The sequence below is a fragment of the Colobus angolensis genome, unplaced genomic scaffold, assembly GCF_000951035.1.
Source record: "Colobus angolensis palliatus isolate OR3802 unplaced genomic scaffold, Cang.pa_1.0 Scaffold24, whole genome shotgun sequence".
Lineage (NCBI taxonomy): Eukaryota > Metazoa > Chordata > Mammalia > Primates > Cercopithecidae > Colobus > Colobus angolensis.
Genome location: NW_012115599.1, coordinates 2451009 through 2476318, shown reverse-complemented (window position 1 = coordinate 2476318; position 25310 = coordinate 2451009). Strand labels below are relative to the sequence as shown.

General features: G+C 37.4%; 1 protein-coding gene across 5 annotated transcripts in view; it reads left to right on the top strand.

Moving 5' to 3' along the window:
- Positions 1-25310, top strand: part of ZNF638 (zinc finger protein 638) — a 174277-nt gene that overhangs the window by 71793 nt on the left and 77174 nt on the right. For 4 of the 5 annotated variants that reach the window (XM_011945199.1, XM_011945201.1, XM_011945198.1 and 1 more), the window contains exons 2-3: positions 12193-13711; positions 18830-18891. In XM_011945199.1, the coding sequence (XP_011800589.1) occupies positions 12395-13711; positions 18830-18891 (1379 nt within the window). In that variant the 5' untranslated portion in view covers positions 12193-12394. Of the gene's footprint in view, positions 1-11866; positions 13712-18829; positions 18892-25310 lie in introns of all 5 variants that reach the window. The other variant, XM_011945200.1, reaches the window with a different exon arrangement.

The following is a 25310-nucleotide window of genomic DNA, read 5'->3' as shown; positions in this document are numbered from 1 at the left end:
CCCGTCTCGGCCTCCCAAAGTGCTGGGATTACAGGCTTGAGCCACCGCGCTCGGCCTTCTATTTGTATTTCTTGTCTTCCACAATGAAAGCCCTAAGTTCCTAGCACCGTCAAAACAATGATGCTCAAATCTATGATGTGTCTAAAGTAGTTTCAGAACTGCTTCATCCATACCACTACAAAAAATAAAATTACTAAAAAGAGTGAAAATTTCTTCTTCTTCTCTTTCCCTTAGCTCCATCAAAACTGAGGTACATAAATTGTTTCCTTTATTTATTTATTTTCCTGGGGGGGCTGTAACACTCAGGGGGTGTGGCCTCCTGTGAGGTACATAAATTGAATAGCGGTTTTAAGTTTTTGGATTACTTTTCTTTTTCCCCTTCAATGTATTGTGGTATGCATTTGAAATATGATTGGATTAGTTTGCTTTCAGTGTTAGATATTTTTCTCCATCCCGTCCTTACTGATTTTAAACATATATGTAAATTGTTAACATGTTTCCAAAGGTAAAAACTGTACAGTAAGATGCTCCGTGAAATAACATTACCATATCCCTTCAATCCTTTCTATCCATTACCCCTTGTAGATTACCAACTTCATCATTTTCTGTATTATTTTTCCTTTGTTTCTTAATGCTAACCATAAACAGGTATATGTATGTTTTCCTATTTTGTTTAACACAAAAGGTGGCATACTATATGTTCATTTGTACTTGTAAAGACTTTAAGGCTTATGGTTATTAATGCATTTAGTCAGTTTAGTTTTTTTTTTTTTTTTTTTTTTTGAGATGGAGTCTCACTTTCACCCAGGCTGGAGTGCAGTGGTGCGACCTCAGCTCACTGCAACCTCCTCCTCCCAGGTGCAAGTGGATTCTCCTGCCTGCCTCAGCCTCCTGAGTGGCTGGGATTACAGGCGCCTGCCACCACACCCAGCTGATTTTTATGTTTTCAGTAGAGACAAGGTTTCTCCATGTTGGGCAGGCTGGTCTTGAACTCCTGACCTGGTGATCCGCCCGCCTCAGCCTCCCAAAGTGCTGGGATTACAGGCATGAGCCACCGCGCCCGGCCAGTTTAGGTATATTTAATTGAAGATTTTAGAACCCACTTTAGGTAAATGGAAACATTTTTTGGCCCATGTGACTCCATGAAGAAAAGCAAATAACCAAATGGCAAAGAGGGCAAGGATGCAGTTAGGCTTCAGAAACAATTGGGGACTGTATATTGAATACCTTCATTATTGTCTTTACTTCTTGGTCTTGCTTACCTCTGTTCCAGTGGTTTTTTTTGGTTGTTGTTTTATGGTGCAGTTTCTCGGTAAAGCAGTAAATAGGGCTGTTAACAGCATTTGAATTTTAGAAACATCTACCACTTTTCTCATTTCTAGTTTAACAAAAAATCCTGGGGAAGATTTGTTTGTTCCAGCTTGGATAAGGTGGTTTCTCTTGGGCTAACGTGTTAGACCTTACTAGGAGTGTTTAGAGCAAGGCCACCAGTGCACATCTCCAGGGGAGCATCATTTACAATAAATACAATGTTGTGCTCTAGGGGCCCGTTTATGCAGTGTACATGCTTTTAAGAAATAAAAAGGTATATCTTACAATAGCCCATTTATCAAAAAATCGTTTTCCTGAAATTGATAACAATATTAAATCATTGCTATATGGGATTAATGCCTGGTTCTCATGGAGATCTCTTCTTAACATTATGCATTAGCAGTTTTCCATTTTTTTTCGAATCTGAAATCATGGTGTTTATCAATCCTTGCAGTTAGTAGTGAAATTTGGTGTTGCCCTTCGTGATGCCAAATAACATTTCTAATTTTCTGCTTATTTTTGCTTTCTATTTCGTTGACTGTTTCTTTGAAGGCACCACATTTTGGCATTTTAACATTAAACATGGTACTCTCTGTCAACACTTGGGCACCCTCAGAATTGTTACTTGCATACCTTTTGTGAGACAAGAGAGGACAAAAACTAATAGTAAAGAAGTTGGCTGAGTGGCTTCATCTGCGTGGTAGGAGAGATTGGCAGATTGAGTACCAGGAAAGCACAGAATGACATGTTAGTTTTTATAGCTGAATAAACAATCAGCCTCTTGTATTAACTAGCCATTGTAATAACTGCATTCTTAAGTACCAAAGTGAATTTATATACTCTGAGACAAATAGTGCTCTAACAAAGCAGTACCAAATGAGGTATATGTTTGTATGTCTAGAAAAATAATGTTAGTGGTAGTTTTCATTTTGTGGGAAGATTATAGAATACTTTTTATTCTTTCCTGCATGTTATAGGGTAGTTTTTCTTTTTTGGGGGCAGATAATGAACCTGTTGTGCTTTTTTATGATTAGAAATAAAGTTATAAAGTAAATTTATACTTAATGTATCTGGTATATGGAAAGAACACCAATGGGAGATGTTGTAATCTTGTTACTTCCTAGCTGTGTTTTACTTAATGTGTAAACTGGAATTCCTTTGCTCTTAAGGTCGTTGTGAAGCTCAGACGAGATAATTTGTAAACTATAAAGTAGTGTAAGTCCAAGTATAGGGTTTGATGTAAATCTTTTCCTTATAAGTCTAATGGAGCCATTATCTGATGGATTGATTTTTGATGATTGCTTTGGATAAAGTACCCATATCTGTAAAGAAAATTAAGGGCTCCCTTCCTTCTGAAAGACTGCATCAAAATAATAGGCAGTTCTTGATTGTCCATGGTATTGGAGATCTCAGAAATACCTCACAGGATCTAATAGCGCTATCTTTTCAATTCATCAAGCCGTTCTGTCATGGCTTCCTCAAGAACCCAGTTTCTACTATGTGTTTCTGAAAGAATTTTTATGGTTGACATTATATTGAATATTTCTTGTTTTGCAGTGGCATGTTTTTGTTCTTAAAAGGACACAAATGAGAGTTATTAGTTATTTGTTAAAATAAAACAGTTCAAAGGTTGAGAATATTTTGTCGCTATTATCCAGTTTTGGAAAATATTAAATTTAGAAAAATAAAATGTCAATTGAAAAGAGCAAATAGCATAGTTCTAATTTTGTACAATGTTTGATATACCACACCCACCCATCATGCATGCATGAACGTACACTAAAGTAGATGAAACTATACCAGAGTATTGATTTACTCTTAGTGATGGTTTTATTGGTAAGGATTTTGTTTGCAGGTTGTTACTGTTTCTGTAACAAGCACATGTTACTTACATAACTAGGAATAAAACATTTATTTTAAAGGGTTAATACTATTTAATTGCAGTTTTTTCCCCAACAAGTTAATAGTTAAGAACCCTGATCTCAACTCTCGTTTTTCCATTTATTTCATAAGAAGACTATCCATAAATCTTCCGACGAACAAACCTCTTTATGACCAGAGCTCCTGGGGTTAAAGGAGAAAGGTTTTATAATGACTATCTTAATTTGTTTGGTGGTTTTCCAGGTATTAATGCCAAATTTGCCTTTGGTTTCTGTTTCTTATCACATTGTTTTCAGGTTACATCTTTATCTTAAAAAGGCAGAGGGTTTATTTTCTTCGTTGTGATGTAACCTAATTCTTAGAGGTTTCTTACCAAGATCACTTTGCTTGTTTTGCTTAATTTTACTTTCTAAATTTTACAAATTAATTTTTTCCACCAAAAGGTAGAATGAAACAAAGACAGCAAAATATCAAACTGTTTAGTAATAGTTAAAGAGTCAAGTGGGAAGGAAGGGTGTAGGGTATAATTTAAATGATTTTAGACTTAAATCTGAATTTATTATTTATACATTGCTTGTTAATCAGCTTTTTAGCTGATTTGGCTTTGTTAGACCTTGGTGTGATAATGTTAGATTGAGAAGAATGATGTCATCTTCACTAACTCATGTTCGTTGTTTTTTACTCTTCCCATTTTTTTCGTTTGGTTGAAAATGTCATACTGGCCGGGCATGGTAGCTCACGTCTGAAATCCCAGCACTTTAGGAGGCCTAGGCGGGTGAATCACATGAGGTCAGGAGTTCAAGACCAGCCTGGCCAACGTGGTGAAACCCTGTCTCGACTAAAAATACAAAAAGCTGGGCGTGGTGTCGGACACCTGTAATCCCAGCAATTTGGGAGGCTGAGGCAGGAGAATCGCTTGAATCCAGGAGGTGGAGATTGCAGTGAGTTTAGGTTGTGTCATTGCACTCCAGCCTGGGTAACAGTGAGGCTCCATCTCAAAAAAAAACAAAACAAAACAAGTCATACCTAATATTTAGGACTTAAACTTTTTATTTTGGAAATCTTCAGAAATGTGAAAAAAGCACAGATAAATTCTTAGGGACTCATTACTCAGCTTCCACAGCCAGTATTTTTACGTGTCTTACTTCATCAAACTCCCTTCATTTACCACCAACGACCACCCCCTGCCCCACTACACATGTTCACTCTTTCCCTCACCTCTGCCCAGATTATTTTAAAGAAAATCTCAGACACATTATTTTACTCATTAAGCACTTGAGCCTGTAACTTCTGCCCCTTTTGGCCAGTGCGTCTGTGAATCTGCGTAGATAACTGTAAATTTAAAGTTTGTAATAGCCAAAGAAAAGGCATTAGGGCGATGATGGTGGTGAGAGGAAAAAGAAAAGTACGTATGAGAAGTATTGACAGGAATACATTGAACTTTATGTTTAGAAATGGAATTATTTTATTTTATTTTATTTTTTTGTATCTTGGTAATTTGGTAAGAGAATTAGTATAGAGAGAGCAGAGGATTGAAAAAGCCACTAAAAACAGTAGCTGACATATGGCATAAGGGATGTTGGTTCCTAACACTTTTTTTCTGTCTTCATAGCTGACTTGTATCAAATAATCCTGAGGGTGCAAAGATTCTAATGTTTTAGCTGAAGCCATTTTTTTTTTGTCTTGAATGTTATGCCTTTGTCAGAAAAACATAGTTAATAAGTTATAATTTACTTATTATCATTTCCAGTACAACTGTCTTACAGTATTTCATCCAAAGACTTTAGGATAGATACTCCAAATTTTTGAAAATTTGATAAACACATTTAGTAAGACGTTGTTATTTGAAATCTCATTTCTACTAGTTTCCTCAAAACTGTAGAAGATGCCATGCTACAAAACTCAATTCAAGCATTTCTGTCTTCCAGAAATCCTTTTCTGATACTTCAGCCTTGTTATAATACTGACAAACCTTACTGCAATTTGTTTTTTTCTGTTAGATTGTTAGCAGTTTGGTTGTAGGAACGTAACTGTATTTTATTTGGCTTTAAAACTAGGAAGTAGCCTGGTTACTGTCATGTTAGGCTGTCAGAAGATATTTAATACATTGAGTGAATGATTCTGAACTTACTCCTTTCCACTAAAATCAAAAAGGGGAAAAAGAAGGGTCTGTTAGGATGTATCTCCTCACCCCATCCCACAGTGGCATGCAGGATTTAGATGGACACTTGTAAGAAGGAAATGTGTCATTTTAAGTAAGAAGGAACTGTCATTCCCTATTAAATGTTCCTGCCTGCCAATAAGTAAAACAGAAACAACAAAAAATCAGTGTTTAGCAAAGTTGAGATGTACGGAAGTGATGATCCAGTAGAAAGCATTAGGCATGTAGCAGTGTAGGAGAGCCAGTAGCTGAAAATTAAATGGAATAGAAGAGAGATTAGATTGTCTCCTAACCATGTAAATTGAGGCCTTAAAAATGTAGATTCTGATACCCCTAAATAGAATTTCTTAACCTTTTGGGAGTCATAGACCTTTCTGACAAATGGATGACAGACTCTTAACAGTTTGAATTTGAATTTACTGCTTAATGCTCCCCTCTCCCCACCAAAAAAATCTCAGATATTTTCCTGTTGTATCACACCATCTCCTGTTAAAATTAATAGCTTGCCCTCTACTTTTAGTATCCAAATTCTGAAATTCTCTCCAACCCAGAAGAATTTTCCTGTCTTGTCTGTATGGATTCTGATTCTGGTCATTAAAAGCCTTTACTTAGTAGTGTCCCCTTTTCTGAGGGAGATACATTCTAAAACCTCCTAGTGGATGCTGAAAATATGGATGTACTATAGTTTATTTGACCAGTTTCCAATCTCTCTACAAGCTTTTATAATTGCAGAAGGGTTGAAAGGGAAGTTTTCAAGAGATTTTTAACCATATGTTTTATCATTTTGTTTACCCTAATTTTATGAGATACTAGCTCCATCTTAAAAAGTAGAATGTTAGCTATATGAAGGAGAGATCTGTTCTGGCTTTAATATCTTTAGTCCTTCCTTACCTAGAACAATGATGTCAGTAATTATTTTGTATGAATAAAAGCTGAATTTGAACTTACTGTCGAGATTTATTGCTAAGAAAAACTTTCTCAAAATTTCTTAGGAGTACTTAGTATTTAAAAAAATATCCTGAATGGCCTGATACTTAATCTTGAAATTTTATTCCCTTGAATTGATTGAGAAAGACATGAAAGTTAAGTGACAAAGTAAAGAAAAGTGCTGTTGGTGGAGCACCTAAGTTAAATTTGAAAAAATAAGACTGCAGAATTATGTAATTGCAAAAGGAAACTTTATAATACTTTATAAATAGAAAGCTTGAAGTATAACAAGCATCCTTTTAGTTAAAACATTTTATTTGGCGTGGATATGAATGATAGAAGACAAACTTTGCTAAATGATTAAAAATGTACTTAACACTTTTAATTAAAAGTGAAAATTGTGCAAATGAAATATGAGTATATACCACAGCTTTACTTTCTGCAGTTAGTTACCCGTAGTCAACCACCAGCCAAAAATAGGTGAGTATAGTATGCGAATGGCATTTTGAGAACAACCACATTCATATAAGTTTTATTATGCTATATTTTAATTCTGTTTTTTATTGTTAATCTCTTACTGTAGCTGATTTATAAACATTATCACAGGTATGTATGTACAGGAAAAAACGCAGTATACATAGGATTTAGTACCATCCATGGTTTCAGGCATCCATTGGGGATCAGGCATCCATTGGGGACCTCAGAGAAGGGTGACCATTATACTCCTTAAATTTCATTCACAAAGAAGAGGCAACATAATACATACTTTTTTAACCATTGAAGATATGTTATTTGGCATGTAGGTCATAGGCAGATTTTTTATTTATATAAATTTTTTGAGACAGAGTTTTGCTTTGCCACCTAGGCTGGAGTACAGAGGTGGAAACAGCTCACTGCACCCTTGACATCCTGGGCTCAAGCAGTCCTCCCACCTCAGCCTCCTGAGTAGCTAGTTGGAAAAAGCCAACATGCTTGGTTTTTTCATTTTTGTAGAGATAAGGTCTCACCATGTTGCCCAAGCTGGCCTAGAACTCCTGGGCTCAAAGCAGTCCACCTGCCTTGGCCTTCCAAAGTGTTGGGATTACAGATGTGAACCACCTGTATTTTTAAAAATGTCTTTATTACTTCTTACCAATGCCCACCATTGTGTGTCATGCTTTAATTTGAGAATCACCTGATTTTATTAGGAATTCTAAGAAAGCTGGGACAGTTGAACAAATGTATGGTAAAGTAATTGATTATAATTTTTTTTTTTTTCTTGTTTTTTGAGACAGGGTCTTGCGCTGTCACCTGGCAGTAGTGCAATCATGGCTTAGTGCAGCCGCAACCTCCCAGGCTCAGGTGTTCCTCCTGCCTCAACCTCCTGAGTAGCTGGAACCACAGGGATGCCCCACCACTTTACTAATTTTTGTTAATTTTTTTTATAGAGGTGAAGTCTCTATGGTCCCTAGGCTGGTCTCGCAGTCCTGGGGTCAAGCCATCTACCCGCCTCAGCCCCCAAACTGTTACAGGCATGAGCCACTGTACCTGGCCCATAATTCTTCTTTTAATGATGTTTTGACAAAGTATTTCATCAGAAACTTCTCTACCAGGATTAGAAATGATGCGGTAGCATAAGAAGATGATGATTTTATATCAACTGGGTTATTGTGTGAAAATGTAACTATAAATACAAACTACAATGATATATACTACACATAAAAGTATGAAATTTGTGTGGTGTCTTGAGATAAGTTAGAAGCATTGGCTGAAAGTTCAGGAGGATTAAAGAAACTTGTTCTCAGGAAGGAAGTTGGCAGAAGTGACCTATTGGAAGATTGACATGTGCTTCCTGTAGTAGGTTTCCCAGGATATGAATGTTAGAAGAGAAACTTTCCTACCTCTAGCTAGCAGGTCCTGGGACCAGAATGCTCAGTAAATAACTGTAGCTGAACAGAACTGTGACTTTTCTTCCCAGTAGAGAAGGGAGAGAGATCTTCTAGGGAGAGCCAGGGCTGCCAACTTATTACTCTGTCTTCATTATATTAGATTTTAGGATGGGACTAACCATATGGGAGGTCAGGTGTGGTTTTTGAAGACTCCTAAAAAATGCAAACAGGCCATACCTCTGCATATTGATAGTTGAAATTCCTTAACTGGGAAAATGCCGTTTAATTCTTCTCTTCATGTGAATTCCAGATTGTTCTATGAAAGACTGGTGTCTTTGCAGGACTAAGTGACTACACACTGACGCCGCTGTGTTAAATACAGAAATAATTCTTCCATGATTAGCATGATTAGTAAGTAGTGCTACTCCAAGGGTGAACCCCCACATCCTTTTCTCTTCTAGTTCCTTCCCTAGGGATGCCCCACCACTACCTTCTCATGCTACAGCAACTTAAACCCTTAACAGTTTACGGGTGATAGACAAAGGAGGGGCTTAGGAGTCTGCTTCCACACTGTAAAACACCTATGTTTTGATTGTTCATTGCGTGTGCTTTACCAGTTACTAAATATTTCAGACATGACCCCTGGGTATATAGGTAGGAAAGTTTCTCTTTTAACATTTATATTTTGGGAAACCCACCATAGGAAGCAAATGCCTGTTTTACGAATAGAAACCTAGGTTTGGGAAGTGGAAAATGTAAAAAGGATTTTGATAAACTACAGCAAGGCTTCTCGTAGCTTTTTTTCTTTTTCTTTTTCTTTTTTTAAATACAGAGTCTCACTCTGTTGCGCAGGCTGGAGTACAGTGGTGCAACCTCAGCTCACTGCAACCTCTCCTTTCCAGGCTCAAGCGATTCTTCAGCCTTAGCCCCCCGAGTAGCCAGGGACTATAGGCACGAGCCAACATACCTGGCTAATTTTTGTGTTTTTTTTTCTTTTGTAGAGACAGGATTTTGTCATGTTGCCCAGGCTGGTCTTGAACTCCTGGGCTCAGAGTAATCGGCCTGCCTTGGCCTCCCAGAGTGCTAGGATTACAAGTGTGAGTGAGCTACCTCACCTAGCCCCTCATAGACTTTAATATGCTAATAGACATTATTCCCCTCTTAAAAAGCAAGTATGGTGCCCTTCAAACTTTCTTGGCCAGGGAACATCTTTGTAGAAGACTGCTCAGGGTACTCTAGTATTCTGGAGAATACAGTTTGTCAAGGGCAGTTCTCTTAACCTCTGTAAATGTGTACTTGAATCAGTGTAATGCAATGTTGGGCACATTAGGAAATACACAGTAGATTTTTGCCTTTAAGGAATTCAAAATGGAGATGTTTCCAAATGATACTTCTTCACAATTACATTTAGTAATTAGATCACTCTGATTGAAATTTGCTGTTTTATTTTGGGGGAGAAACATTATTTGGAAGAGTTCATGCTTATGAATTTATAAGAGGAGTCTTCACCAAATGGAATAAGTGGTTCAGAAAGCATTGTAATAACTAGATGATAAACTGCTTACATAAGCAATGTGTATCTTTTAGGATTGGGTGAAGACAGTTGTTTTTGGAAGAGATTTTATTATGTAGAAGGTAGGCACAATTTCATGTAATTTATGATTGTTTAAAAAGACCATGAGTTTGTTATAAATGAACTTTCTAATAGAATTTGGGTATCATTGTTTGGTAAGCTTGTGTCTGCAGCTTGTATCTGGTGAATCAAAAACCTATGTATTTGATGTATTTTTGTGTTTCATTCTAATTTGAAAGTTAACCTGTGCATGTTAATAATGAATACTTTGGATGTGATCATTTAGATAGTTTAACAAATACTTGAGGATCTTTTGAGTAGGAGTAGGGTTTATATGCTTGGGGGATAAGACTTAGCCATGAATATAAACCTTCAGTTGACATTAGGTTGTTGGAAAAGATCATGTGTGTATGAGTGCAAAAATATAAGATATTAAGAATCCAAAAATGGTGCAAGCAATAAATAAAGGTTATTGGATGCTGGGCGATGTGGCTCACACCCCCCAGCAGTTTGGGAGGCCGAGGCTAGTGGATCACTTGAGGTCAAGAGTTGGAGACGAGCCTGGCCTACATGACGAAACCCCATCTCTACTAAAAATACAAAAATTAGCCAGGTAGCATGGTGGCGCATGCCTGTAATCCCAGCTACTTGGTAGGCTGAGGCAGGAGAATGGCTTGAACCCGAGAGGCAGAGGTTGCAGTGAGTCGAGATTGTGCCATTGGACTCCAGCCTGGGTAACAGGGCATCCCTGTCTTTAAAAAAAAAAGTGTTATTGGAAGACTCGCTCTCAGCATTGGTAGTCAAGGGAGGTTGAATGGGGGTGACCTTGAAGGATAAATAAAGTCAGGTCAGCATCCAGGGCAAGGTTTGTTTTTGATTGGAAGAGATGAAAAGAGTTGGGAAGAATAGGAACAAAGACATAGCAAAAATACCTGTCTGATAAAATTAGAAAGATTGGTTAGATTGGTTGGACCTTAAACAATAAAGCTAAGAAATAAAGGGAATGAGATATTTGTGGATTTTTGAACAGAGGAGTTGTGTGGTAAAAATGTCCTTTTGCAAAGGTTAACTGTGGTGGCAGCATGCAGAATGATTGGAAGGGAGGCTGTTAACCAGATAAAGACCGTTTTCCCAGCCAAATTAACAATTACTAACATTATATATAAATAAAGAGAAAAGTATATAGTAAAGTAATGGATGGAATTGTAGCTTGAACCAGACAGTGGTGGTTAGCAAATAGGATCCATGATGTTGATTTTTGTAATGATTGTAGATGCCTCAAGACCTCACATTGTCCACCATGCATTTCAGTCACGCATAAAAGTGAGGTCCTGATAGAAAGCACCAGCATAGTCTATATGCTCATAAATTTTTTAATTGCAGGAGGAAAGCCAAGTTATGTAGCTGCTGACCTTGGTCCTGAATGATAGCTAAAGTACTGTTTTCTATCTAGAAGAGTGTTGAAGTGGGTAGTACAGTCTGATGGGCTGGTCAGCAACCAGTTTTAACTAATAAAATGTCTGGAAACTGTAAGATACTTTGCTCACATCTGTTAATGGTTAAGAGCACAGATTACTGTACCAGATAATCTTGAATACAAAATCTCAGCAGTCACTTGTCTTTGTAAGTTACTTTACCTGTGTGTGCCTTTGTGTCTTCCTCTGTAAAACTGTACATACCTCAGGATTGTTGTGAGCATCGTTTAAAGTTCATAGAACACTGACTGACATATGGACAGTGCTGTATAAAGTTAATCATTATTATCATCCATATATATTCGTCTAAACTGTGATTATGGAGGGAATCCAAAGGAAGGGTTACTGGTTTTGTTACATATTATGTTCTGTGTTATAACAAATTCCATGCCATTGCTTACTGTTTTCTTAGACTCTGTAGTCAAGTTATTGACAACACGTTTTTATTTGACGAGAAACAACTATTTAATAATACGAACTCTAGTGTAGTTTAATTGCCCTGTGGGATTGATTAGATGTGAAGGCTGATTCCAAGGAAGATTGTGTTTTACAAAAATGGGTCTTTTAGGCTTACAGTTCTTATTTTCATTATTTGTGTATCTGATAACATGCATATTAAATATGTGTGCATTTATAAGTATTTTAATGCCTTCATCTTTTTTTCTCCCAGTATTACAGCATGAAATAGATTCCCAGTATTTTTCAAGATTATGTAAAAGGAGTTGTAATTACTGCTCAGCACCTAGGACAGCACCCAGAACAACACAATGTACATGAAATCTGACTTGAGGTTTGGGGCTTGTGTTCTGCATTCAGGAAAGAGAAGAAGAGAAAGTTTTTGGGAAATTTAAATCCTCGTAAGCCCTTACTCCAAAAGTATATGAAATGCAGAATGGTTTCATGGCTTTATTTCAAAATGTTTTACACTGGCTGTAGAACCCACTTCATGAAGTAGTTTGAATTAAAATGATCTAATATTTGTGTTTTAACTTTCAGCTTTGTGTTATTCTTGGAAAATTTCGCACCACTTGTGAATTCCTTGAACCTGGGCATTGCAAACCCACTTCTGTTGGGCCCATCTCCTTTGCACTTTGCTCAGATTAAGACTCAATTGGCGCTTCAGCAGCTGAATGCCGTTGCCTCACATGGTTCAACATCAGCTTATACTTTATTAAATCAGGCTTTCTTGAAAATAGCCATGTCGAGACCCAGGTTTAATCCTCGAGGAGACTTTCCACTTCAAAGGCCACGAGCACCTAACCCTTCTGGGATGAGGCCTCCAGGACCATTTATGAGGCCTGGATCTATGGGTCTCCCAAGATTTTACCCAGCAGGGAGAGCACGTGGAATTCCACACAGATTTGCTGGCCATGAATCTTATCAGAACATGGGACCACAGAGAATGAATGTTCAGGTAACTCAACACAGAACTGATCCAAGATTGACCAAAGAAAAACTGGATTTTCATGAAGCACAACAGAAGAAGGGGAAGCCTCATGGTAGCCGGTGGGATGATGAGCCTCATATATCTGCATCAGTGGCAGTGAAACAGAGTTCTGTAACACAGGTTACAGAGCAGAGTCCTAAAGTACAGAGCCGCTATACAAAAGAGAGTGCCTCAAGTATCTTAGCAAGTTTTGGATTATCTAATGAAGACCTAGAAGAACTCAGTCGCTATCCTGATGAACAACTGACTCCTGAAAATATGCCATTAATTTTGAGGGATATAAGAATGCGAAAAATGGGGCGCCGATTACCTAATTTACCTTCTCAGAGCAGAAATAAAGAAACCCTTGGTAGTGAAGCAGTTTCAAGTAATGTGATAGATTATGGGCATGCAAGCAAATATGGCTACACAGAAGATCCACTTGAAGTACGTATTTATGATCCTGAAATTCCAACGGATGAGGTCGAGAATGAATTTCAGTCACAGCAGAACATCTCTGCATCTGTTCCCAATCCAAATGTGATATGTAATTCTATGTTTCCTGTTGAAGACGTATTTCGCCAAATGGACTTTCCCGGTGAGTCCTCCAATAATCGGTCCTTTTTCCCAGTTGAGAGTGGAGCCAAGATGTCAGGCTTACACATTTCGGGAGGACAGTCAGTCCTTGAACCCATAAAATCCGTCAACCAATCCATTAACCAAACAGTTAGCCAGACAATGAGTCAATCTCTGATTCCTCCATCTATGAACCAGCAGCCTTTTTCATCGGAATTAATTTCAGCTGTAAGCCAGCAAGAGCGGATCCCACATGAACCTGTGATTAATTCATCTAACGTACATGTTGGATCAAGAGGAAGTAAAAAGAATTACCAGTCACAGGCTGACGTTCCCATTCGATCTCCCTTTGGTATTGTGAAAGCATCCTGGCTACCAAAGTTTTCACATGCTGATGCCCAGAAGATGAAGAGACTTCCTACTCCTTCTATGATGAATGATTATTATGCAGCATCTCCAAGAATATTTCCACATTTGTGTTCTCTGTGTAACGTAGAATGTAGTCATTTGAAGGTGAGTGTTTTTAAAAAAAGATCACTGTATAATGATGCTCAGCGCCAAAGTTTTCTCTAAATTCTGATATGTATACTGCTGTTAACTAGGTGTTAAGGAAATAGCAGAAGGTAATTTTAATTGCAGCCTCAATACATAGTTGTAATCCTAAGTAGTTCTGGCCTTAGTACTGAGTTTAGTATTAGGCTTACTGTATTCCTATGACCGGGCACACCATATTTTAATAGTTTGTCCACTTATTTTGAACTTTTAGTTATCCCACTTACGCAACATAAAATTTATGTAACATAAGCTGCGTACTTACAAGACAATGTCATGTGGAATCACCTTTCTCTAAAAGGATCTGTTAGTATAAAAATACAAAGAGACGGTATAACCCATTTGTAATGCACACATTTAAGAGACAGTATATTATAGACTTGCACATATATACCTGTCTTGGTTATCACAGTGTTAATCTAAATATTTCCTGACTTTATGTAGACTAGTGATTTTTAGTATTTTTTGAGAAGAAGCTCTCTAAAATAACTTCATAGCAAAAGTAAGTCAAGGTGCAGTAAATTATTCTAGGACCAGCTGTGGACTCAAAAAATAATGTGAAATGATAGAAATTTGTAGAGAAAAATCTTTAAAAAATAAAGATGATTTAGGTACTTTGATAGTATAGTTAGAAGGAAGTATTTTGCAGAGGCAGTAAAGTTTACTATAATGTAGAACATACTATTCAGTTGTAATTGGTAGATTTGAGCAGGAATTTCCAAGTAAATTTTATATACTTACGTATGGTTGGCAATCACTGTTTCTTCTATTTGCTAATGTGATTTATAGATGTAGGTTGTAAAGGGTCAGAAGGGAATATACTAACATGGAAAAAAGCTTTGATTCAAGGCCATGGCCTGGAATTGGTTGTATACTTAGGCTTAAAAATCTATGTGTTATGCTCTTGTTCTTTTCTTCCAGTGTTGCCTTTTGATTTTCTTTTCATTATTCACTCATTAGGTTTTCATCAACATGAATCTGATTAGATCTGTTGCTATGCTATTTTCTTAAGGTTAACCCCAGCAAAAGAAAGCAGCGTTCTACCCCATTTTAGCCAGATGTGCCAAATTCTGTTAAAATAATAGTTGCCTTATTCCATCAGAAGGGATAGCAAAGTCCTTACAAGGGAAAGTCTTAGAATAATACATATCACCTAATTGTAATCTGTAAGTAGCCCTGGCCTAAGTAGTGAATTGAGTGTTAGTCTCTCTGTGTTCTTGTGACTGGGGATACCACATAATTTTTAAAAAAATTTATTTTGAACCTTTAGTTGGTCATAATGAATCCAAGAAAATATATCTTTAAATAAAGAACTTGAAGTTTTGTATTCTGTAGAGTAGAAAAGGTGTACATTTAATTTAGTATGTACTTATGGATACCAGTTTTGTGCTTGACTCCAGTTAGGTACTGGGACAGAAATGAGGAACTGTGTAAAATTTTAGACGTTATTAAGCAGTTTATTCAATCTTATTGAGGAGAAAAATTATGCTCCCAAGACATTTAAAACAATTAGAAGGCAACAAGTAGTTTTGTGATTTATTTAACTTGTTTGGATATGCTGTAGGGAACAGAGATTTCGATCTTGATTTCAGGCGTGTATCACTCAGGCCAGCATCATCAGTTTACCAATTTAATCATTACCATTTTACCAATTTAATTATTTTAACTATTGTATTTGTAGCAGTGTGTGCTTAAAAAGAAGTATAATAATACGCATCCTGACATCAAAAGACTTTTATAGCCTAGTTAGACTAATGGAATGACAGTTACTGAATGCACTGAGTCTGTCTTGACTAGAATGATGTGGGAGAGAAGACTTGATGGAGTAGGTTGAAGATGGGTCTTGAATGATAAAGAGGCTTTAGATATGCCTGTATAAAGAGGAGGAGGGGGCCGGGCGCAGTGGCTCACAGCCTGTAATCCTAGCATTTTGGGAGGCCAAGACGGGTGGATCACCCGAGGTCAGGAGTTCAAGACCACCCTTACCAACATGGTGAGATCCCCTCTCTACTAAAAATACAAGAATTAGCCGAGTGTGATCATGCACACCTGTAATCCTAACTGCTCAGGAGGCTGAGGCGGAGAATCGCTTGAACCCAGGAGGCGGAAGGTTGCAGTGAGCCGAGATCGCGCCACTGGGCTCCAGCCTGGGTGACAGAGCGAGACTCCATCTCAAAAAAAAAAAAAGAAAAAGAAAAAGAAGAGGAGGGATGGCAACAACATACAGAGAGGCAAAGGTCTGGAGAGAAGATTATATTTCATAGTGGTAGGAGGCAGTTGGGAAAGAATGATGAGCATATTATAAGTAAGTATGAAAGTTCTTGAAGAGCTAGTCTAGGAGTTTAGACTTGAGGTGAGAGGCGTTAGAAAGCTAGATAAGTCTGTTGATAAGTGAAGTGACATGTTGGAAGTAGTTTTAGGGCAACCTGACTGAAGTATGCAGGGTAAATAGAGATGAGATGATGTAGAGTAGGACTTCCACTTGGAAGCTTCTCTAATTGTTCAAGTATAAGATGGTAAAAACCTGGGTTAATGGGATAAAAGTAAAAATTTGAGAGGAGAGGAAATCATTTAGCCATCATTAGAGCTCACCTAGATTGCCGTTAAAAACACACACACACCTTTTAACAGACAGCACAACAGAATGGGGCTCATCTAAGTAATGAATTTTTCACTACTAAGTGGCCAAATGATGGGGGTTTGTGAAGATGGATTTTGATAGTACACACTGCCTCTCGTTTCTGTGATATATTTTGCAGCCTCGTGTTTGTGTGTGTGTATATGTGACATAAATATGAAGCCAATAAATGTAAATTACCGATTGTAAACTTTTTCCTACTGAGTAAATCTGACAATATGTATATTCCCCACCTTCGAGTCTTTGAAACTGTAGCTGTGAAGATGTACTTTGAGAATGTGAAATGTATTTGCTTGTTAAACTGGGGTTCAGATTTTAAAGGAGAAACTTTCCTTGGTTTAGGAGCTGTATCATAATGACTGAAATAATTCAGTTTGAGAAAGTATTGACAATAAAAAACTGTTGAGAATAGTAAGTGAGACCTGATATGAGTAGATATTTTCAGTTTCATTCTGAGCCTGCCTAATTCTATACAGTCCTTGCAGCATCTCCTGCTAGTTGGTAATTATCACTTTTTCTCTGGGGAGGCAGTGCTGCTTTTGGACTATTATCTAATGTGGAAACTGTTACTAGAGAGTCTAGAAGTTGGGGTGGGATGGGTGTATTTACTGAGCTTAAAGCAAGTAATGTCAATTTGTGAAGCAAGCCTAAAAGAACGTGTGTATGTGTGTGTTGAACTGAGAAGAGTATGTCTTAAGTAGGGCAGCCATCATCTTCAGGTGATAGTTGCTATAAGATTGGTAACCTGTATTACTGTATCTTCCTATTTTTTCAAGAAAAGCTGGAAATCTGGACTTGGGGGTAAAATCTCTGGATTATTGAATGTTGGCATCGTATTCAGATAAAACACTTTATGGTTCAAATAAAGCATGCCCAACCCACTGCCTGCACCAGTGTGTCTGTTTGATGTAAACAGTGTTCAATTAATATTAAAAATATGGGTTTTAGTACTACTAGAGACTCTTAACTGCCAATCTCTTCTAGCTTTCTATTTGTATTACTAAACAGGATATACAAACATTTCTTTTTTGTAGTCCACAGTCAGTTCCATGGCTTAATAAAATAGTTTAGGATTTGTCATACCTTGTTGCTGAGTTTAAATTGATGCTGAGCATTGCAAATCAATGTACCTTCTTTCAGATAGTTCTTGCCAAGGCAGAATCCAAAATTATTGTCAACCGTGATTTTAACTGGAAATTTCTAATGACCTAAAATGTGTTTCAAACGGAAAGAAATAATAACATTTTCCTTAAGCCAAGTGTTGAAATACAGAGTTATCTAGTAAGTTTTCTGCCTTTCCAAATGCTGGAGGAACAGTAAAACATTGAGTAACATACATATTGCTTTTAACTAATTGTTTCACCTTGGAAACTGTATCTTTGTAAACTGTATTGGCCTTTTTTTTTTTTTTTTTAAACCAGGTGTATCTTCCAGAGTTATTTATGGGTACAGATTGTAATTTTAGGACAGATTTATTTGTAAATGAAGTAATGTATAAGAAAGCATTTTGGGCCGGGCATGGTGGTTCACGCCTGTAATCCCAGCACTTTTGGAAGGCCGAGGCAGGTGGATCACCTGACGTCAGGAGTTCGAGACCAGCCTGACAAACATGGTGAAACCCCGTCTCTATTAAAAATACAAAAATTAGCCAGGCTTGGTGGCGCATGCCTGTTAATTCCAGCTACTAAGGAGGCTGAGGCAGGAGAATCGCTTGAACCTAGGAGGTGGAGAGTGTAGTGAGCTGAGATCGCATCATTGCACTCTAGCCTGGGCAACAAGAGTGAAATTCTGTCAAAAAAAAAAAAGCGTTGTGTTAATTGTAAAGCTCTGTATATAAGGGATATTGTATCTTTGAAATGTTGTTACTTTTAAATTTTGAAAATAGATTTGATCAGTAGCATTTTTCCCCATGTTTTTCCTAGTCTTATTTGCCAGTGTAGTGAGTACCTTGTATGGAATGGTACTGGTCTATGAGGTGGCATTTTTTGATGATGATGTTAGCTTGAATTTTAGAGGTATTTTGTCATTGAAATACTGTATTTTGAAGATGCTGTTTCACAGATACCATTTTACTCATAGATTTTTTTGGTGTTTTCTGGTGTGTTGTTTTTATATTTGCAGTAAGTTTTTTCTGATCCATGCTTTTATTTTCTCCAAGTTTATATATTGATTTCAAAATGAGCAGCCATGGTTTTGATTTTTAAAATGTTTTCTGTACTAAAATATTTTCAGATGGGATCAGTGAGGTATGGTATTAAGTGCATTTGTTTCAAGGCCTTTAACTTTTGTTTGTGAAAATTTCATTGAGCAGCCAAGTGCTATTTATGAGTATGTTTGTTTAATTTTTGAAAAAAAAATATTCTTTGTCTTTTTTAAAAGCCTAATTCATTAGTCAACATTAGGAATATTCTGATTTCAACACTTTTCTCCTTTTACAATAGGATTGGATTCAGCATCAAAATACATCTACTCATATTGAGAGCTGTCGACAGTTACGTCAACAGTAAGACCTTTTTTTCTTTATTATAGATAGCATATTTACAACATAGTTAATGTTCAGATGTGACTTAAATACCTTTAGTATAATACTTTAGAGAAAAATATTTTTGGAAAGCTATTGTCTTTTAAAAATAGTTTTGTGGAAGTATATTTAATATTTTTCCAAAATGGTAGAATTCAATATATCCTTTGCTCTTACACTTTTCTAGCTTAATTCCCAGTAGGTAAACCTTTTATGTCATTAGTTCATTCTTTGCTGGCTTACCTTTCCCAGGATCGTTTATCTATATCAGAGCAGGTATCCTTTCTTCTCCTATCTCCACCTCTTCCCATAGGACAAGTAACTGAAAATCAATGCAAACCAAACACCAGTATTTAATTTTGGAACTAAAACTCTTCTCTGACTTAGAACCAGTTTTCAGAATATACCTTAAGTAAGGGATGGACAGGCTAGATGTCTTGCTTCCTTAACATTGGCTCTTCATTTCTTCCACCTTTTTCTTCTTAAAGACAGGGCACCTGTGAAGGTTTCCCTACTGGCCATGGGGGTGAAAAATGTGATTTTAACACTGTGTTCCTGTATCTCTTGAAGTAGCATAAAATTAAACTCTGTCTTCCCTAATACCATTAAACAGTTCCTAGCCACCAGACTGACAGTAACATGTTATTGGGCAAATGGATTTGAGATTATCATTGAGGATCCTTCTGGTCATAAGCGATTAAAGTTGCAAATTAGTTGCAGTGGCTTATGACTGTAATCTCTGCACTTCGGGAGGCTGAGGCAGGTAGGCTTGCTTGCCTGAAGGCCAACACAGCAGTATCTCGTCTCTACCAAAATAAAAATAAAAAAATCAGCTGGGCATGGTGGTACACATCTGTAGTTATAGTATTTGGGAGCCTGAGGTGGTAGCATCACTTGAGCATGGGAGATAGAAGCTTCAGTGAGCCATGACTGTGCCACTGCACTCTAGGCTGGGCGACAGCCTATTTAAAAAAAAAAAAATTTTTTTTGAAGTAAGATAATTTGTAAGCTTATTTAACTGGGAAGCTTAAATCAGGTTGGTGGTTCTATTAATAGTTTCAGGAGCAGCTGTATTGGATGCTCAAATAAAAATTAGTGTCAGAAATACTTCTTTCTTAGCTGTTGTCTTTAACATTGGCCTTATGAAATCTTGGACACATTTCTTTCACATAGCAAAATGGACCCCATGGTTCTGGATGTAAGTGATGTGTATAGCTGGCATTTCTAGGAGTTTTTTTTGGTTTTGTTTTGTTTTTGTTTTCCTTACCCCACCCCTCACCCTGTGACACAGCCGTGGGAGGTTCTGAGAATATATGCCTCTCCCGTCTGACCTTTTTTCTTTAAAGCACTTCTTTCTCCATAACTCTGGCAGAAGTCCTTGTTTTGACTCTTTGGTTCACTTTGGGTTAGTTGTCCATCCGGAAACCCATTACAGTGGCTGTGGGAATAGGGTAGTCCACCTCAGTTTGTGTCATGTCTACTCCTGGTGTTGAGAGTGAGATAAACGTCACCTGGATCTTTTGCATTAAGACTAGAAATCGGGGTTAGTATGCTGTACAGACAAATATAGGTTATCATGGGGAGATAATTTGTTACCTGAATTGGATATGCCTTACTGCCACTGTAAGGAATACAGTTGAAAATTGAAAAATCTCTCCAAAGCAGCATTTTCCCACAGGTACCCAGTGGGACGTCTTAATTCTTATGAAGGTGAATTTTTATTTGGGTGGGAGTGAGTTATTTATTTTAGAGAGTCATTTATGCTAGTAAGAGGATTATAGCTACGTTAATTTACTTGAGCAAACAGCATGTATATACCTATTAAAGCCTTTAGTGTAGGTAAGCCTATTATTTTTTCATACACTTAGGACCCTGATTTTTAAAGCATTTGCTTTCCATGCCTGCTACTTTAATATTCTACTCTATTTATTTTTTAACCATGTCAAGTGTATTTTGGTTCTCCACAGAGATCAATAGGGAAGACATATATAAATATAAGCGTACCTCATTTTATTGTACTTTGATTTATTGTACTTCCTGTAATTTGCCTTTTTTACAAATTGAAAGATTATGGAAACCCTGTGTCAAGCAAGTCTATTGGTGCCATTTTTCTTTTTTTTTTCTTTCTTTTTGACTTAAACTGGGAGAGAATAAATTTCTATTTAGAGTCCAGAAGTCTGAAATCATGCTGTTAGCTGGGCCACCATTCCCTTCCGAGGCTCTGGGGGAAAATCTGTTCCATGCTTCTCTCCTAACTTCTGATAACGGGGGACAATCATTGACATTTCTTGGCTTGTAGCCCATCAATCCTATCTCTGCTACTGTCTTCACACCACCTTCTCTTCTCTTAAACCTCCCGTTGCCCTGCTATTAGAAGGACACTGGCTATTGGATTTAGGGCCCATTGGATAATTCAGGATGATTTCATCTCAAGAGTTTTAGTTTAATTACATCTGCAAAGATCCTTTTCCAAATCAGGTAACATTCACAAGTTCCAGGGATTGGAACATATATATGTATGTGTCTTTTGGGGAACACCATTCAAGAATCCATCTTAATCATTCTCCTAATACCAAATCGCTCTCTCGTTTGGGCCTTGAGCAGTGCTTTTGCTGCCAAAAGCAATCGAGCTGAAGCTGAAAATGAACAGTGTGTATATTAGCACCTGTATGCTGGTAAGAACTGCAACTGGATATATCCTTTGATCTGGCATCCTCTGGGTCAGTTTCCACTTTTTCCTATTGTGGAGCTTGAGTTCTTTCGTTACACAGGTAACTGTGGTTTGAAATTTAAAACAACAGTATATCTTTCATAAATCTCCAGGCTGTGTCTCCTAACCAGGCCTCATGATGCCTTCACAGTTTCTTACCTTCTGCACATTTTTCTTCACCTGGCCTCACTCTGATCACAATGGCAGATCCAAGGCCTCCCTCTTCCCTCATCTCTACTGGGCCGGTCAGGACTCTTTCCTATCGGTGCCATTTTTCTAACAGCATGAGCTCACTTTGTGTGCCTGAGTCACATTCACAGTATTTCAATATTTTTCTTTATTGTTATACCTGTTATGGCAATCTGTGATCAGTGATATTTGATTTCAACTTACTGAAGGCTCATGATCATCAGTATTTTTTTAGCAATAAAGTGCTTTTAAATTAATATATGTACATTTTTAAAAACATGCTATTGTACAGTTAATAGACTGGCATAGTCTAAATTGAACTTTTTATTTGCACTGGGAAGCCAAAAAGCTTATGTGACTCGCTTAGTGTGATGTTTTAGAACTGAATCTACAATAACTCTGAGGTATGCCTATGTATTGATACACGAGAGAGGATTTACTAGGGGAATTGGCTTACACCATTATGGAGGCTGAGAAGTCCCACAATATGCTGTCTGCATATTGAAGACTCTGGGCTTCTGGTAGTGTGGCTCAGTCCAAATTCAAAAGCTTCCAAACCAGGGAAGCTGATAACATAATTCTCAGTCTGAGGTAGAAGGCCCTAGAGCCCCAGGAGTCTGCTGATGCAAGTCACATAGACCAAAGGCCAAAGAACTTGGAGTTCTGATGTCCAAGAACAAGGAGGAGAAGGGCATCCCGCTCTGAGGGAAGGAGGGGTGGAGAGAGGGAAGGAGGGGTGGAGGGAGGGAATTCCACCTTCGTCCATCTATTTGTACCATCTGGGCTCTCAGCCTATGGCGTGATGCCCGCCCACATTGAGGGCAGATCTTCCTTACTCAGCCCACTGACTCAGACTAATCTTCACTGGAAATACTCTCACAGACACGCCAACAGAGAGTGCCTCACCAACCATCTAAGTATCCCTCAATCTAGTCAAGTTGACACCCAAAATTAACCATCACATTCAGGTTGTATGCACTTGAATAATTGCTTCATGACTTTCTCTCCACTGCAAAATAATTTAATAAATAAATTAGATTTGGTTAGGTGCTTGGGCTCTGCATTCTTTATTCTTTTAAGCTGCGTTATGGGGATATACCTTCTTTCTACTCATTCCTCCCATGATGTATATTTAGATTTTTCTTTTCTTATGGCTTATTCTCTCTGGCTTTATTGGATCTTTCTGGATTATGACACAAGAGTAGTTGAGGAAAGATACAGTGCATCAGAATTTTAGTATTAAAAATAGGTAATTATACTATGTTTATTGTGTACTGGGCATTCTAAGTGCTTTACATAATTGATTTAGTTTTCAAAACCACCTATGAGGTGTTAAGTATAAGGATTCTTCCTGATTTTATCAGTGAGAGAACTGAGGCACAGAGACAATTTCCCTGCCATCATGCAGCAAATAGTTAAACGGAACTAGTTTAGCTCATAGGCCTTTATGTATCATCCCTTCTACTTTTTTATGGCTTAAAAAAATTTCAGAATAAAATATTGAAGGGAAAAAGGAAGAAAAACATTTATATATTATTCATTTATAGTCACCATTTGTTAATATTTGCTTTGTTATATCTTCATACTTTTTTCTGAACTATTTGAAAGTAAATTGCAGAAATTACGAGACGTCGTTTCTAAATTCAGCATCTATCTCCTAAGTGTAAGGACATTGTTCTGCATAACCACAATACAATACGTTTAAGGAGATTAGCAATAATTCCACAATTCCTTCAATATATAAACCAAATTCATATTTTCCCATTTCTTTCCAGAATGCCTTTTATAACTCCTCCTGTCTGCCCCATCCATACCCTCAATCCAGTATTCAGTTAAGATTTATGTATTGCAGTCTCTTTTAATCTACAATAGCCTACTCTTTGTTTTGTTTTTTGTTTTTTGTTTTGTTTGTCATCTTTTTTTTTTTGTTTGAGGAGGATGTTTTTACGGTGTTGACTTTTTCCTTGAAATGTCCAGGAAACTTGTCTTGTTGAATGTCCCACTTTATATAGTTTTCTGTTTGTTTCCTTAGCATTAAATTCACTGAGAACATTTTTGTTGCAAATACTTCATTGGTGATGTGTATATTTATTGCATCACATTGGGATAAAGATAATATCAGTTAACTAGGTCCTTGTTCTTAATAGTTATGTTATACCACCTATGTTAGGAGCGTTATTGCTTCTGAAGCACATTTTTGACTAGTTGGGCAGGATAGAGGTGTTTCCAAATTCTGCTTACAGAATGTATACATGCTTTATCTTTCTGCCCTGGGCAGCAGGGATAAGAACATGTGTTATCTAGTGAACAGGTCTAAACTTGGTGAACCTGAACCTAGTGAAGATCAACAATATTATTTATTACTAGCTCTCTCAGCTCACTGCAGCCTCCACCTCCTGGGTTCAAGTGATCCTCCCACCTCAGCCTCCTGAGTGGCTAGGACCACTGGCGAGTGCCACTATGCTCAGCTAATTTTTTGTATTTTTGGTAGAGACGGGATTGCCAAAGCTGGTCTCAAACTCCTGAGCTCAAGCAATCTGCCTACCTCAACGTCCCAAAGTGTTGAGATTACAGGCATGAGCCACCATGCCTGACCATTATTACCAACTCTTGAATGATAGTCTTCAAGCTCTTGTGAACCGTAAACTACAGAGCTCTGGAAATTTAATAACTTTGATGTGTTGTTAATCACCTTCATTTCCAGCATATACATGTGAGAAAGCTAAGGCTTACACATACTAAGTAACTGGCTTTAAGTTTCATAGCCATTAAATGACAGCACCTACAGTGAAATCCACTTTTGTTTGATGATAAAAGATTTGCTTTGAATCACTGTAAGACTAGGAATTTATCCTCCTGGATGGTACAGAGCAATGAAAGTTTTTAAAAGTATGGAAATAGATGGAACAGAATTATCCATATATTGGGAATTGTTGACACTAGGTGATGGGTATGTTGGATTAAAGTTAACTGTTTTGTCTTCATAGCTTGTCCCCTCATAATTAAAAGATGTTCCAGACAATATATCTATTCTCAAAGTAGGAAGAATGAGGCAAAAGCTTTCTCAGATATCTGTCAGGGGTTTTGTACCTGTGTCTCATTGGTTAGAACCTATCACTGGCTATCTTCCAGAGATAGTGGGAAAGCAAATATTTAACTTTTTTAGCCATTGTAGTAAAGGCAAACAAGGGAAAAGGGAATTGAGAATTGCCGTGGGGTTAGCTCATTAACACTGTCTGAGACAAATAGCAACCAAGACAAACTGCTTTACTAAGATTTGACCTAACTTAATTTTCCTGCTTGGTGATTTGTCAGAAGTTTGCTCTCTCCATTTCCTTACCTGGCTTTCATCTTGCTGCTGAAATTGTATTCTTAAATGTAGTGATTTATTTATTTAATATAATCAGCCCTGTAGTCCCAGCTACTCGGGAGGCTGAGGCAGGAGAATGGCGTAAACCCGGGAGGTGGAGCTTGCAGTGAGCTGAGATCCGGCCACTGCACT